Source organism: Tachyglossus aculeatus, chromosome 12 (genome assembly GCF_015852505.1).
Source record: "Tachyglossus aculeatus isolate mTacAcu1 chromosome 12, mTacAcu1.pri, whole genome shotgun sequence".
Lineage (NCBI taxonomy): Eukaryota > Metazoa > Chordata > Mammalia > Monotremata > Tachyglossidae > Tachyglossus > Tachyglossus aculeatus.
The window spans coordinates 29615725-29630402 of NC_052077.1; the positions used below are offsets into that span (position 1 = coordinate 29615725).

Genomic DNA, 14678 nt, shown 5'->3' on the forward strand with positions numbered 1-14678 from the left:
AATCGGGTTGGCCACAGCCCCTGTCCCACGTGGGGCTCCCACTCTCGATCCCCATTTTACAGACGAGGTACCCGAGGCTCAGAGAAGTGAAGTGCTTTGCCCAAGGTCACACAGCAGACAAGTGGCGGAGCCGGGATTAGAACGCATGACCTTCTGACTCCCGGCCTGTGTTCTGTCCACGATGCCATGCTGCTTCCCTGCTGCTACTTGGTTTCGTGGGGGTCCCCAAGGTGATGTGAGACATCCTGGCATCAGTGGGGGCATGATTCACGTGACGACATCACTGGTCATCAATTGCCAATTTGTACTTCCCAAGCGCTTAGTACAGTGTTCTGCACATAGTAAGCGCTCAATAGATACGATTGATGATGATGATGGTTGGCTGCTTCAAAACAACCACCTGCTGCTGCCAACGGGGCAGAGGGGGAAAAGGGAGGAGATGGTACAGAGGGGAAAAGGGAAGCAATATGAGGGCAGGACAACAGACTAGCCCTAGCAGAGGTCAGCCAGACACCTCTTTCCCTGCCACTGGAAGAATGCAGTGGAGAAGCAGCGTGACCTAAAGGATGGAGCACAGCCCTGGGAGCCAGAAGGATCACTCACTCATTCATTCAATCCTTCACTCATTCATTCAATCGTATTTATTGAGCGCTTACTGCGTGCAGAGCACTGTACTAACCGCTTGGGAAGTACAAATCGCCAACGCATAGAGACGGTCCCTACCCAACAACGGGCTCACAGTCTAGAAGGGGGAGAGAGACAACAAAACATGTGGACAGGTGTCATCAAAATAAATAGAAATAAAGCCCCGGCTCTGCCACCTGTCTTGCCGGGTGGCCTTGGGAAACTCATTTAACTTCGCTGTGCTTCAGTCACCTCATCTGTGAAATGGGGATAAAGACCGTGAGCCCCATGAGGGACACAGACTGCGGCCAATCTAATTATCTACCCCAGTGCTTACTACAGCGCCTGGCACATAGTAGGCGCTCAACGAAAGCGACTAAAAAATAAATTAATAATAATGATGGAGGCATTTATCAAGGGCTTACTATGTGCAAAGCACTGTTCTAAGCGCTGGGGAGGCTACAAGGTGATCAGGTTGTCCCACGGGGGGGCTCACACTCTTAATCCCCATTTTACAGATGAGGTAACTGAGGCATAGAGAAGTTAAGTGACTTGCCCAAAGTCACACAGCTGACAGTTGGCGGAGCCGGGATTTGAACCCATGACCTCTGACTCCAAGCCCGGGCTCTTTCCACTGAGCCACGCTGCTTCTCTGTGAGAATAAATGTGAAGGCCGTGGCCAAGGGGTCCGCCCCGGGCAGCAGTGTCAGGTTCCCTTCTCGCTGCCCAGAATGACCAGTTGAGGAGAGGAGCTGTTCACCTCTAGAGTTAGAACGTCTGGGAGAGGACAATTTTGTTGTCTTTTTAGAGCACTATAAGTGTGTCTTGATGAACACAGAGGTGATGGTCCTCATTTCATGACCAATTCTTAGCAAGGTTTAGCGGTTGCACAGATGTAAGCCTGCACTGCATTCTCCTCTGTGGCCCGGAGTTACATAAAACTGAGTCTGGCAGCGGTTCAAATTAGATTCAGCCTTAATCTACTCAGCAACATAGTACGAGCGCCAAGGTAGAATAGATCCTGACCACAATGTTCTACCATCTTATCTCTAATTATGGGGAACGGTTGCCAGACAAGCTCAACTTCCAAATCCTACCTTTCTATAGCACCGTCACCTGGATTGGGACAATACGCTGATATGAAGCCCCAGTTCTGAGGCGCCAGGCTGAGGAACTGATTCTGGCCACTGACGCTGCCAGTCGTGGTCCCGCTGTGCCAAGCGAGGAGGCGGGCAACGCACTGCGAGTCGCGACACTAAGGTCATGTGTGGTCTCTGCCCACGCCCACCAGCTACAGGCAGAACCAGGGCTAGAACCCGGGTCTCCTGAGTCCCAAAACAGGGCTCTTCTCACCGGAGCCTAGGCTGGGAATCACTGGGCCTCGCCTGGGAACTGGGAACCTGGACCGCTCCTGATTTACCTTAGAACTCTTCAATCCCACCCTGGATTCAGAACGCCCCCGTTCTTCCTTTAAAGGGAGACTGGTTCAAATAACATGCCCTCGCTCGAAGTCCAGGGCTGCCGAGACAGAGGACACCCGGAACTCTAATGGGGGAGCAGGAGGAGTCTGAAAGGGCCACTTGGACCCAAGGCCTGGGATGCAAATGTAGCCCAGGTGTCCCCACTCTGCCTGGCACTTCCAAAATCCAAAAGGAGGTGGGTCAATCTTAGCCTACTGCCCATAGTAAATCAGATTTACATGGAATAACGGAAAGCCTCTGTGACTCAGCTGCCAATCCCAACTCTGAAATACGTGTGGATATCTATTATTTGGACACTGGGGGTGGGGTATGCGTGTGTATATGTGTGCGTGTAGAGTAAGTAGCCTCTGCCTAGCAAATTCTTACCCCACCAACTCCTTTACCCACCTCATCTTACCCTAGGGCAAGGGCAGCCCCACCCTGCTTCCCCCTCCTCCGTCCCGATGTGCGGATAGTTTATGATCAATCAGTGGTATATACTGAGCACTTACGCGGAACACCGTATTAATTGCTTGAACACCCTCCTCTAAATTGGCAGACTTTCATATTAAGTACAAAATCGCAGTAGGGTGAAAAAAACTATTAGTGGTTTATTTTCTCTAAGAGTACGATCGATAATTATTATGCTTTAAAGTACTCTGATAAATAATTCCTGTTAAATATCCCTTAAGGGTCCACTAGCGGACATTGGCCACTTAGCCTGAGACTGTGGTCCTTCAGGCTCCAAAATGAAGCTGCTGATTTTTATCTACTGCAGGGGGGTGTGGAGGAGATGATCAACACGATAGAGAAGCAGCGTGGCTCAGTGGAAAGAGCACGGGCTTTGGAGTCAGAGGCCATGGGTTCAAATTCCGGCTTCACCAATGGTCAGCTGTCTGGCTTTGGGCAAGTCACTTAACTTCTCTGGGCCTCAGTTACCTCATCTATAAAATGGGGATTAGGACTGTGAACCCCCCGTGGGACACCCTGATCACCTTGTAATAATAATAATAATAATTTTGGTATTTGTTAAGCGCTTACTATGTGCAAAGCACTGTTCTAAGCGCTAGAACCTCCCCAGCGCTTACAACAGTGCTTTGCACATAGTAAGCACTTAATAAATGCCATTATTGTTATTATTGATTTATTGTTGTTATTACTATTGTGCCCCATACAGAGTAAGCATTTAATAAATACAATTACTGCAGCTGCTCCTCGCCACTCAGCACCTCTCTGCCTCTCTCACCTCTCATGGCCTTCGGGGCCGAAGATGAGACCTCCGTGATGCCGCCAGCCTGGACTGAGAATGGCAGGGGTATCGGCGCTACCACTTCACCCGGAGGCGAGTCTGTGGAGACTGACTGGGAGAGTATCTTCGGGCACACGAGGATGTGTCATGACTGGACACCTTCACGCTCCTGCCCAACCAGTCCATCACCTACCTGGGATCATCTGGAAGCCAAAGTGCTCACAGACAATAGCCCTTATACATATATATATATATGTATAATATATATATATATATAATTATAGCTGTATGGCAGGTATGGGGCGATAACAAAAGCATTCCCCAAATTCAAATGCCAAGATCGGGAGCTTACACATTTTTAGTACTAGGTGCAAGGCATTTCATCATTAAAGTGGGCTAATCAATCAAGAACACCATCAAAAGCACAATAAATATGAAAACCTTTCCAGATAGTCAATTTTATCTGGCACTAATCTGAATGCAGCTGGAAGTAATCCACTGAAGTGCTTTCCATAACAACTTCTGTTTTTACTGAGTAAGAATTCCATAATTCGTCATTGGATTTCTCTAAACCATTAAGATAAATCAAGCGCGGCTATTCCCCTGAAACCAGAGTAAATGTTCGACAGTTTAGCAAATGAGTGTCGTTATGGTTGAGGTCCAAGGAAGTTCAGTCTTAATGGCAAGGTCAAATTAGGGGGGCTGGCTGGGGGGATCTTTATATACTACCAGGCATTACCCACAGAGACAAACTTGGAATTTTTAACCATTTGGGGGGCACTTTCAAATGACCTTCTTAGAATGATTGATTTCTTCCTTTAAACAGCCAACTAGTAGTGTCTATCGAGTACCGACTGTGTGTAGCACACTGAACTAAGCATTTGGCGAGGGTACACTAGTTAGTGGACACGGTCCTACTGTTTGGGAGTGTACAGATAGGAAGAAACAGCCACAGGAATTACTGGCATCAAATTTACTTAGGATTAGTACACAGCAGTGTACTATAGAGTTAGAAAGCACAATCTCTGCCCTCGAGGACCTTACCATTTAGCAGGAAAGACAGACACAAAATAATTTACAAATAAATGATGTGGGAAATGGATATTCAGAGGAGGTAAAGGCTTAAACAGGATACGTAAGGACGGAATCGCCTTCAACAATCACTGTTGGGCACCGGCTATAAAAAATGGCAACTGAATCACCACCCTGTCTCGGATTTCCTCAAATTACCCAGGCAGGGAAGGGAGAAGAATTATGATCACTATTGAGTTCTGCGGGAAAAAGGTATTCGTACATTCCTGGTGGCAGGAATTTACTCTAACAAATAAAAAGATCCAAGTGGTACTAGTGGGCAACGGTTGGCACTGCCAGATGGACCACACCCTAGCCGGTGAAAGAAGTTACTGTACATGGTTCCATGGCTTCTCTCTTTCACTACTTAAGATACACAAGACTAAACTGACCTGCAAGTTAGTGTAATGCAGTCACCAATTTACTACCTATCAGAAGAGACACATCGTTGCCTAAATGTTCTTGGTTATTTTACGACTGATCTGTCTTTATTAAATTGTTCAACTCCTAAGGGCAATCACCGGTGCAGGTAAAACTCCCAGGGACCAGTTTTATCTGCCCTTAGACTTCCTGAAAAGAGCTGAGAGTTTCCCACCTAGGCTGAAAAGACCCAAAAGGGTGGCTCCGAAACGTGACCCGTCCTCATCCCTACCTAAAATTCCTGTTCCCTTTTCATTCCCACACAAGTTTAAAAGCTGCCCCCTCTGCACTTAAGTCTTTTACATTTTGACGGGCACCTACAGGCATGGCCGGAAAACAAGATTCAACAAATCTAGCTCCTCCAGCAGGACCGGGGTGAGGTGAAATGACAAGTTACACAATACTTCTCTGATGCTATGACCACGTAGGTAAAACAACGATTTCCAATTTTAATTGTATTTCGATACTTCTGGCAAGACAGAGGAAAAGTACGGTAACTTGAGGACTTACTTCAAGAAGCAGTTCATCTTTTGTTTTAAGAGGACATGCTTTATTATCCTTTTCAGCTTGTAGATCGTCTTCCCCATCCGACACCACTGGTGGAAGTGATAGAGATGACGAAGAGGTGGAAGAGGAGGAGGAAGAGGAGGATGAACTATCTGAATCTGTGTCACTGAAAAAGATAAATCAAGACGTAAAAAGCTTGATGAAATCCAGCTACATTGAAAATGTGTTCTGAAACTATGACAAAATGGGGATCACCTAAGTTTTTAGATCATAAGTCTACCACTCGGAGCTTTAGAAAGTTTATTTTGGGAATTTATTGGGACTCCAAAGTCTGGACTGCCAGATTCCCAAGGACTACGAAGCTTTGAGGTGCACCTTGGCCTACTGTGAATAAACCCATCCCAGCCCCATATTTCTACAATTGAAACAAAACACTGAAGATCCCGATTCCATTTCTCTTCTCGGCTGAAGTGGGGTGCACACGTGCGAGGAACGACTTCAAATCTGCCTATTACGTATCTGGACGGAACACGCCACGATCCTGGACGAAACGGTTGTGAGCACGTGCATCGATCAAGGCGCAGGTTCTAGAATACAAGTTTTCCCTGACCTGAGAAGTTTATCGATATCCTAAAATAAGCTGGGCTGAGTCTAGTCTTGTTTAACCTACCCAATTCAGCCAACAATAATAATAATAATAATAGTGATAACAGTAGTAGTAATAATAATAATAACGTTGGTATCTGTTAAACACTTACTCTGTGCCGAGCACTGTACTCAGTGGAGGGATAGATACAAGATAACCAGGTTGGACACAGCAGCGTGGCTCAGTGGAAAGGGCACGGGCTTTGGATTCAGAGGTCGTGGGTTCAAATCCCAGCTCCACCAATTGTCAGCTTTGTGACCCTGGGCAAGTCACTTGACTTCTTTGTGCCTCAGTTACCTCATCTGTAAAATGGGGGATTAAGACTGTAAGCCCCACCCCCACTCCCGTGGGACAACTTAATCACCTCATATCCTCCCCAGCGCTTAAAACAGTGCTTTGCACGTAGTAAGCCCTTAACAAATGCCATCATCATTATTATTATCATGATCATGGTATTTATCGAGCACTTACTGAGTGCAGAGCACTCTACTAAGCATTTAGGAGAACACCATACAACAGAGTTAGTGGACACATTCCCTGTCCACAAGCAGGTTACAGTCTAGAAGAGCAGAGCTATGCACACTAAAAAATCCCGGCCACATTATATCAATCAACGGTATTTATCGAGCGCTGAATGCAGGCACAGCATTGTACTAAGTGCTTGGAAGAGTGCAATACTACAAACTGGTAGATATGTTTCCCTCTACATTGAAAGCTCCTTGTGGGCAGGGAATGTGTCTGTTTATTTTTGTATCATACTCTCCCAAGCTCTTAATCCACAGCTCTGCACACAGTAAGTGCTCAATAATAATAATAATAATGGCATGTATTAAGCGCTTACTATGTGCAAAGCAAATTGAATGAATCGAAGGAGCTTACAGCCTAGAGGGAACAGCTCTACCACTGGTATAGCTCTAATCCTGCTGCTAGTCTAATGGAAAGGACAGTGCACTGAGAAGCAGTGTGGCTTAGTGGATAGAGCACAGGCCTGGAGTCAGGTCATGGTTTCTAACCCCGGTTCTGCCACTTGTCTGCTGTGTGACCTCGGGCAAGTCACTTCACTTCTCTGTGCCTCACTCAGCTCATCTGTAAAATGGGGATGAAGACTGTGAGCCACGTAGGACAGGGCTTGTGTCTAACCCAATTTGCTTGTATCCACCCCAGGGCTTGGTACAGTGCCTGGCACACGGTAAGCGCTTAACAAATACCGCAATCATCATTTATTATTATTACCAAGGCAACTGCCTTCGGGGTCACTGTGCAACAGCACGGCATTGATATGAGGGGGAGGTGACTTTGGCTATTGAGGTACTCCGCGGAAAGGCTCATTGCATGCATTTCTGTGCTACACCCCTACTTACTCATTGCCCTATGTGTCCCTGATGGAAACTGACCAGGAGGGAGGAGAGCGTGTGATCGGCGCTACACAAACTTATCGCTATAATCAATTCCTTCTTGAAGGTTCTCTCCTGGGGGCTTATTCCGTTGTTCCCGGCAAAGGATTCCATCTCCATCATCACCACATAACGCTAGGTCTCCATGGCCTCAATGGACAAGAAGTCTTAATTTACATACAGAAAATGTGCTCAATAATAATAATAATAGTAATAATGAAGGCATTTCTTAAGCGCTTACTATGTGCAAAGCACTGTTCTAAGCGCTGGGGAGGTTACAAGGTAATTAGTTTGTCCCACGGGGGGCTCACAGTCTTAATCCCCATTTTACAGATGAGGTAACTGAGGCACAGAGAAGTGAAGTGACTTGCCCAAAGGCACACAGCTGACAAATGGCGGACCTGGGGCTCAACTTGTCCAAGACTTTATTTGTGCACTGTGGGTAGTCATCAATATCACTGCCGTGCACACTGAGAAACTGAGCACACATCTTCCGTTTCTCAGGGCCCCGAGGCAACGGCAGCAGGGATTTCTCTGGCATCCCTGGGATGTTATTTTGGTCACCAAATGAGCTTCATTCGAAGATTCACGGTAAAACAGAAAGCACGCATTTTCAAATTGGGTTTGGTTGAAGCCCAAGATCTTCAAAAGGCCGCTTGCAGTTCCTTCCAAGTGTTTGCAGTGTGTCTCTAACTTCTGGCCACCTCACCATCACAGAAAGTTGGTGGGGTGGAGAGGTTTACTATAGTATAAACACAAAACAGGCCAGAAATACTGTCATCTAGTCACTACCTGCCCTGAATTCAAGGGATGGGTGGCTTAGTGAGAATTCCCAATAGGCTGTTCCACCCTGGCAATGTGGTGTTGCCTTATACCCTCCACGTCATCCCCTTGGCCTAAATCCCTAATCCCTCCTCCCACCACTCCCTTGCGATTGCTTCTTCCCCCCCACACCTTTATGGCTACTGTTCAGTGAAACCTAATAAGTGTTTAAAAAACTACTATTATTGTTAATATTGTCATTAACAGAGAAGCAGCGTGGCTCGCTGGAAAGAGCACGGGCGTTGGAGTCAGAGGTCATGGGTTCAAGTCCCGGCTCCGCCAATTGTCAGCTGTGTGACTTTGGGCAAGTCACTTAACTTCTCTGGGCCTCAGTTACCTCACCTGGAAAATGGGGATTAAGACTGAGAGCCCCAAGTGGGACAACCTGATCACCTTGTATCCTCCCCAGCGCTTAGAACAGTGCTTTGCACACAGTAAGTGCTTAACAAATGCCATCGTTATTATTATTATTATTACTACCATGAGCCAGGGATGCTGTACTAAGCTCCGGGGTAGATGCAAGCTTATCAGGTTGGACACGGTCCATGTCCAACACGGGGTTCACAGTCTTAAACCCCATTTTATGAGGTAACAGGCGCAGAGAGTTCTGTCTCCCAGGCCTACTCTCTACCCATGAGGCCATGCTGCTTCTCTGGGGACTCGGGTTCTAATCCTGACGCTGCCACTTGTCTGCCGTGTGACCTTGGGCAAATCAGTTCACTTCTCTGTGCCTCAGAGAAATTTTACAGCTTTGTAAAACGAGATTCAATACCTTCCCTCCCTCCTCCTGGCCAGTGAGTACCTCCTTGTACCTAGACTGGTGCTTTTTTAGTAGTGTAAGCTGGTGTACAGTGCCTGGAGAGGAGCGACGTGGCTTAGTGGAAAGAGCACGGGCTTCCCTTCAAGGCCCTACTGAGAGCTCACCTCCTCCAGGAGGCCTTCCCAGACTGAGCCCCTTCCTTCCTCTCCCCTTCGTCTCCCCTCCATCCCCATCTTACCTCCTTCCCTTTCCCACAGCACCTGTATATATGTTTGTACATATTATTCTATTTATTTATTTATTTATTTTGCTTGTACATATCTATTCTATTTATTTTATTTTGTTAGTATGTTTGGTTTTGTTCTCCGTCTCCCCCTTTTAGACTGTGAGCCCACTGTTGGGTAGGGACCGTCTCTGTATGTTGCCCACTTGTGCTTCCCAAGCGCTTAGTACAGTGCTCTGCACACAGTAAGCGCTCAATAAATACGATTGATTGACTGATTGATTGGAAGCCAGAGGACATGGGTTCTAATTCCGCCTCTACCACTTGTCTGCTCTGTGTGACCTTGGGTAAGTCACTTCACTTCTCCGTGCCTGTTACCTCATCTGTCAAATGAGGATTCAAAGTGTGAGCACCACATGGGACAACCTGATTACCCTGTATCCACCCCCCAACACTTAGAACATGGTAAGTGCTTATTATTGATTATTACTATTATAAGCCTTTGACAAATACCACAGTTGTTATCCTGGCTTCTCCTGTCCGGGCCAATGACCCAGTCACCACAAGCCCACCACCCAATTGGTAAAGAGGAGTGGGGCTTAGTGGGGGGGAGTCCGTGGGAGACAGAAGGGTCTGGGTTCTAATCCTGACTCCGTCACTCGGGGCAAGTCACTTCTCATGAGAAGCAGCGTGGCTCGGTGGAAAGAGCCTGGGCTTGGGACATGGGTTCTAATCCCGGCTCTGCCGCTTGTCAACATATTATAGTAGCGGTAAGTAGTAAGAGAAGCAGCGTGGCTCAGTGGAAAGAGCACGGGCTTGGGAGTCAGAGGTCATGGGTTCTAATTCCGGCTCTGTCGCTGTCAATTGTGTGACTTTAGGCAAGTTGCTTCACTGTGCCTCAGTTATCTCATCTGTAAAACGGGGATGAAGACCGTGAGCCCCACGGGGATGAAGACCGTGAGCCCCACGTGGGACAACCTGGTCACCCAGTATCCCCCTGCCAGCACTTGGAACAGTGCTTGGCACACAGTAAGGGCTTAACAAATGCCACCATTATTATCTCATCTGTAAAATGGGGATAAGAGGAGAGTGAGCCCCATGGGGGGCCAGGGACAGTTTCCAACCTGATGAACTTGTATTCATTCATTCATTCAGTGGCATTTATTAAGCGCTTACTGTGTGTGGAGCTCTGGACTAGGCGTACAAGTACAAGTACAATTTGTACTTCCCAAGCGCTTAGTACAGTGCTCTGCACATAGTAAGCGCTCAATAAATATGATTGATGATGAAGTACCTATCTCCCCCAGCGCTTAAGGCAGGGTTTGGCACATAGTGGGTGCTTAGCGAGTGCCCTGATACCTATTCCCCCCCCCATTCCCCCCCACAGCACCTGTACATATGTTTGTAGATTTATTACTCTATTTATTTTACTTGTGCATATTTACTATTCTATTTTGTTAATATGTTTTGCTGTCTGTCTCCCCCTTAGAGAAGCAGCATGGCTCAGTGGAAATACCCCGGGCTTTGGAGTCAGAGGTCAAGGGTTCAAATCCCGGCTCTGCCAATTGTCAGCTGTGTGACTGTGACCAAGTCACTTTGCTTCTCTGGGCCTCAGTTCCCTCATCTGGAAAATGGGGATGAAGACGGTGAGCCCCACGGGGGACAACCCGATCACCTTGTATCCTTCCCCGGTGCTTAGAACAGTGGTTTGCACATAGTAAGTGCTTAACAAATACCATCATTATTATTATTATTCTAGCCTGTGAGCCCCTCGTTGGGTAGGGACCATCTCTGTCTGTTGCCCAGCTGTACTACCCAAGCGCTTAGCCCAGTGCTCTGCACATAGTAAGTGCTTAACAAATACCACCATTATTATTATTATTATTATAGCCTGCGAGCCCCTTGTTGGGTAGGGACCATCTATTGCCCAACTGTACTTCCCAAGCGCTTAGCCCAGTGCTCTGCACATAGTAAGTGCTTAAATACCATCATTATTATTATTATTCTAGCCTGTGAGCCCCTTGTTGGGTAGGAACGGTCCGTTGCCCAACTGTACTTCCCAAGCGCTTAGCCCAGTGCTCTGCACATAGTAAGTGCTTAAATACCATCATTATTATTCTAGCCTGTGAGCCCCTTGTTGGGTAGGGACCGTCTGTCTGTTGCCCAACTGTACTTCCCAAGCGCTTAGCCCAGTGCTCTGCACATAGTAAGCGCTTAACAAATACCATCATCATTATTATTATTATTATTATTATTCTAGCCTGTGAGTCCGTTGTTGGGTAGGGACCGTCTGTCTGTTGCCCAACTGTACTTCCCAAGCGCTTAGCCCAGTGCTCTGCACATAGTAAGCACTTAACAAATACCACCATTATTATTATTATTATTATTCTAGCCTGTGAGCCCGTTGTTGGGTAGGGACCGTCTGTCTGTTGCCCAACTGTACTTCCCAAGCGCTTAGCCCAGTGCCCTGCACATAGTAAGCACTTAAATACCAGCATTATTATTATTATTATTATTCTAGCCTGTGAGCCCGTTGTTGGGTAGGGACTGTCTCTGTTGCCCAACTGTACTTCCCAAGCGCTTAGCCCAGTGCTCTGCACATAGTAAGTGCTTAACAAATATCATCATCATTACTATTATTATTCTAGCCCGTGAGCCCGTTGTTGGGTAGGGACTGTCTCTGTTGCCCAACTGTAGTTCCCAAGCGCTTAGCCCAGTGCTCTGCACATAGTAAGTGCTTAACAAATATCATCATCATTACTATTATTATTCTAGCCCGTGAGCCCGTTGTTGGGTAGGGACTGTCTCTGTTGCCCAACTGTAGTTCCCAAGCGCTTAGCCCAGTGCTCCGCACATAGTAGGCGCTCAATCAATAGGGTTGAAAGAAGGAACGAGTTCCTAGTGTTGGGAGAGGGGCAGGGGTTGTAGGATTGGGGGGGGGACGGCGGTCTGACCTGTCGGAGGAGGAGGAGGAGGAGATGGAGGCGGAGCGCTGGCGGGAGGCCGGGCCCGGGGTGGGGGGCTGCGGGCCGGGGGGGCCGGGGGCCCGGGGGAGGAGGAGGAGAAGGGGCTCCGGGGGGCCCGGGAAAAGGGGGTCGGGACGGGACGGGCCCGCGAAAAGGGGGCCCGGGGTGGGGGGCCGGGGATCGGGGGCCGGGGGAGGAACAAGGGGCTCCGGGGGGCCCGGGGGGGCCAAGAGGGGCCCGGGGGACCCCGGGGTGGGGGGCCGGGGATCGGCGGAGCCCGGGACAGGGGGCTCCGGGAAAAGGGCATCGGGCCGGGCCGGGGCCGCGAAAGGGGGCCCGAAAGGTCCCGGGGGCGGGGGCTGCCCTAACGGGGGAACGGCGGTCGGGAGAAGGGGGGGCTCCGGGGGGCCCGGGGCACGGGCCGAGCCCGGGACAGGGGGATCCGGCCGGGCCGGGGCCGGGGCCGGGGCCGAGCAAGGGGGGCCGGGGGATCCCGGGCTAAGGGGCTGCGGAGCCGGGGCCGGGAAGGGGGGCTCCGGGGCCGGGAAAGGGGGCTCCGGGGGGGCCGGGGCCGGGGGCTGCGCTTCGCGGGGGCCGGGGGCCGGGAACGGGGGCCCCGGGGAGCCCGGGGCAGAGCCCGGGACGGCGGCAGGGCCCGGGAAAAGGAGGGGCTCAGGGGGGTCGGGGCGGGCCGGGACGGCGGCAGAGGCCGGGAAAACGGGCTCGGGGCGGGCGGGGCCAGGGGCAGAGGCCGGGAAAAGGGGCTCCGGGGGAGCCGGGGCCGCGCCAAGGGGCCCTCGGGATCCCGGGGTGGGGGGCTGCGGAGCGGGGGGAACGGGGGCCGGCAGAAGGGGCTCCGGGGGCGGGACGGGGGCAGGGGCCGGGAAAGGAGGCTCGGCGGGGGCCGGGAAAAGGGGGTCGGGGCGGGCAGGGGGCTCCGGGCTGGGGGGCTCCGGGGAGCCCGGGATGAGGGGGGCGGGGGCTTCGGGGGTCCCGGGGCCCGCCCCCGCCCCCGCCCCCGCCCCCGCCCCGCCGAACTGCAGCGTCTCCAGCCTGGCCGCGGCGGCCGCCACCGCCTCCATGGCCCCGGACGGACCGACGGACAGACGGCCTGACGCGCTCCGGTCCGCTCCGGTCGGAGCCGGTCGGGGCCGGTGGGGGCCGGGCGGACGCACGCGGCCCACCTCCGTCGCCAGCCGCACGTGCCAGCGCCGGCCCCGCCCCCTTCCGGGAGGCCGGGTGACGTCAGCGCGTCACGGCGGCGGCGGCGGCGGGGCGGGCCACGTGACGCCCCCTCCGCCCCTCCCTCAGAAGGGGAGCGGTGGCGTTGAGGGAGCGCCTACTACGTGCCAAGCGCTGTACTAAACGCTGGGGACCTCACGGGGTGGTCGGCTTGTCCCACTGGAGACGCACAGTCTTCATCCTCGCCCTCCCGGGCTTTTGACCTTATTCATTCATTCAATCGTATTTATTGAGCGCTTACTGTGTGCAGAGCGCTGGACGGAGCACTTGGGAAGTCCAAGTGGGCAGCATTCATTCATTCAAGTTATTCAGTCATTTATTGAGCACCTACTGTGTGCAGAGCGCTGGACTGAGCGCTTGGGAACTACAAGTGGGCAACATTCATTCATTCAAGTTATTCAGTCGTATTGAGCGCTTACTGTGTACAGAGCGCTGGACTAAGTGCTTGGGAAGTACAAGTTGGCAACATTCATTCATTCAGTTTATTCAATTGTATTTATTGAGCGCTTACCGTGTGCAGAGCGCCGGACTGAGCACTTGGGAAGTACAAGTGGGCAACATTCATTCAGTTGTATTGAGCGCTTACTGTGTACAGAGCGCTGGACTGAGCGCTTGGGAACTGCAAGTGGGCAACATTCATTCATTCAAGTTATTCAGTCGTATTGATTGAGCGCTTACTGTGTGCAGAGCGCCGGACTGAGCGCTTGGGAAGTACAAGTTGGCAACATTCATTCATTCAAGTTATTCAGTCGTATTTATTGAGCGCCTACTGTGTGCAGAGCGCTGGACTGAGTGCTTGGGAAGTCCAAGTGGGCAACATTCATTCATTCAATTTATTCAATCGTATTTATTGAGCGCCTACTGTGTGCAGAGCGCCGGACTGAGTGTTTGGGAAGGACAAGTTGGCAACATTCACTCATTCAATTTATTCAATCGTATTTATTGAGCGCCTACTGTGTGCAGAGCGCCTGACTGAGCGCTTGGGAACTACAAGTGGGCAACATTCATTCATTCAATTTATTCAGCCGTATTGAGCGCTTACTGTGTACAGAGCGCTGGACTAAGTGCTTGGGAAGTCCAAGTTGGCAACATTCATTCATTCAGTTTATTCAATTGTATTTATTGAGTGCCTACTGTGTGCAGAGTGCTGGACTAAGCGCTTGGGAAGTACAAGTTGGCAACATTCATTCATTCAATTTATTCAGTCGTATTGAGCGCTTACTGTGCACAGAGCACTGGACTAAGCGCTTGGGAAGTACAAGTTGGCAACATTCATTCATTCAATTTATTCAAT

The 14678-nt window shown here is 50.3% G+C and overlaps 1 protein-coding gene across 1 annotated transcript in view; it reads right to left on the minus strand.

Moving 5' to 3' along the window:
- NAF1 (nuclear assembly factor 1 ribonucleoprotein) overlaps positions 1-13224 on the minus strand; it is a 48937-nt gene extending 35713 nt beyond the window's left edge. The window contains exons 1-6 of the mRNA XM_038755056.1: positions 12787-13224; positions 12389-12720; positions 7796-7943; positions 7372-7506; positions 5847-5941; positions 5335-5497 (exon numbers count right to left, since the gene is read on the minus strand). Coding sequence (XP_038610984.1) covers positions 5335-5497; positions 5847-5941; positions 7372-7506; positions 7796-7943; positions 12389-12720; positions 12787-13224 — 1311 coding nt within the window. The remainder of the gene's footprint in view (positions 1-5334; positions 5498-5846; positions 5942-7371; positions 7507-7795; positions 7944-12388; positions 12721-12786) is intronic.
- Between the last annotated feature and the right edge of the window lie 1454 nt (positions 13225-14678).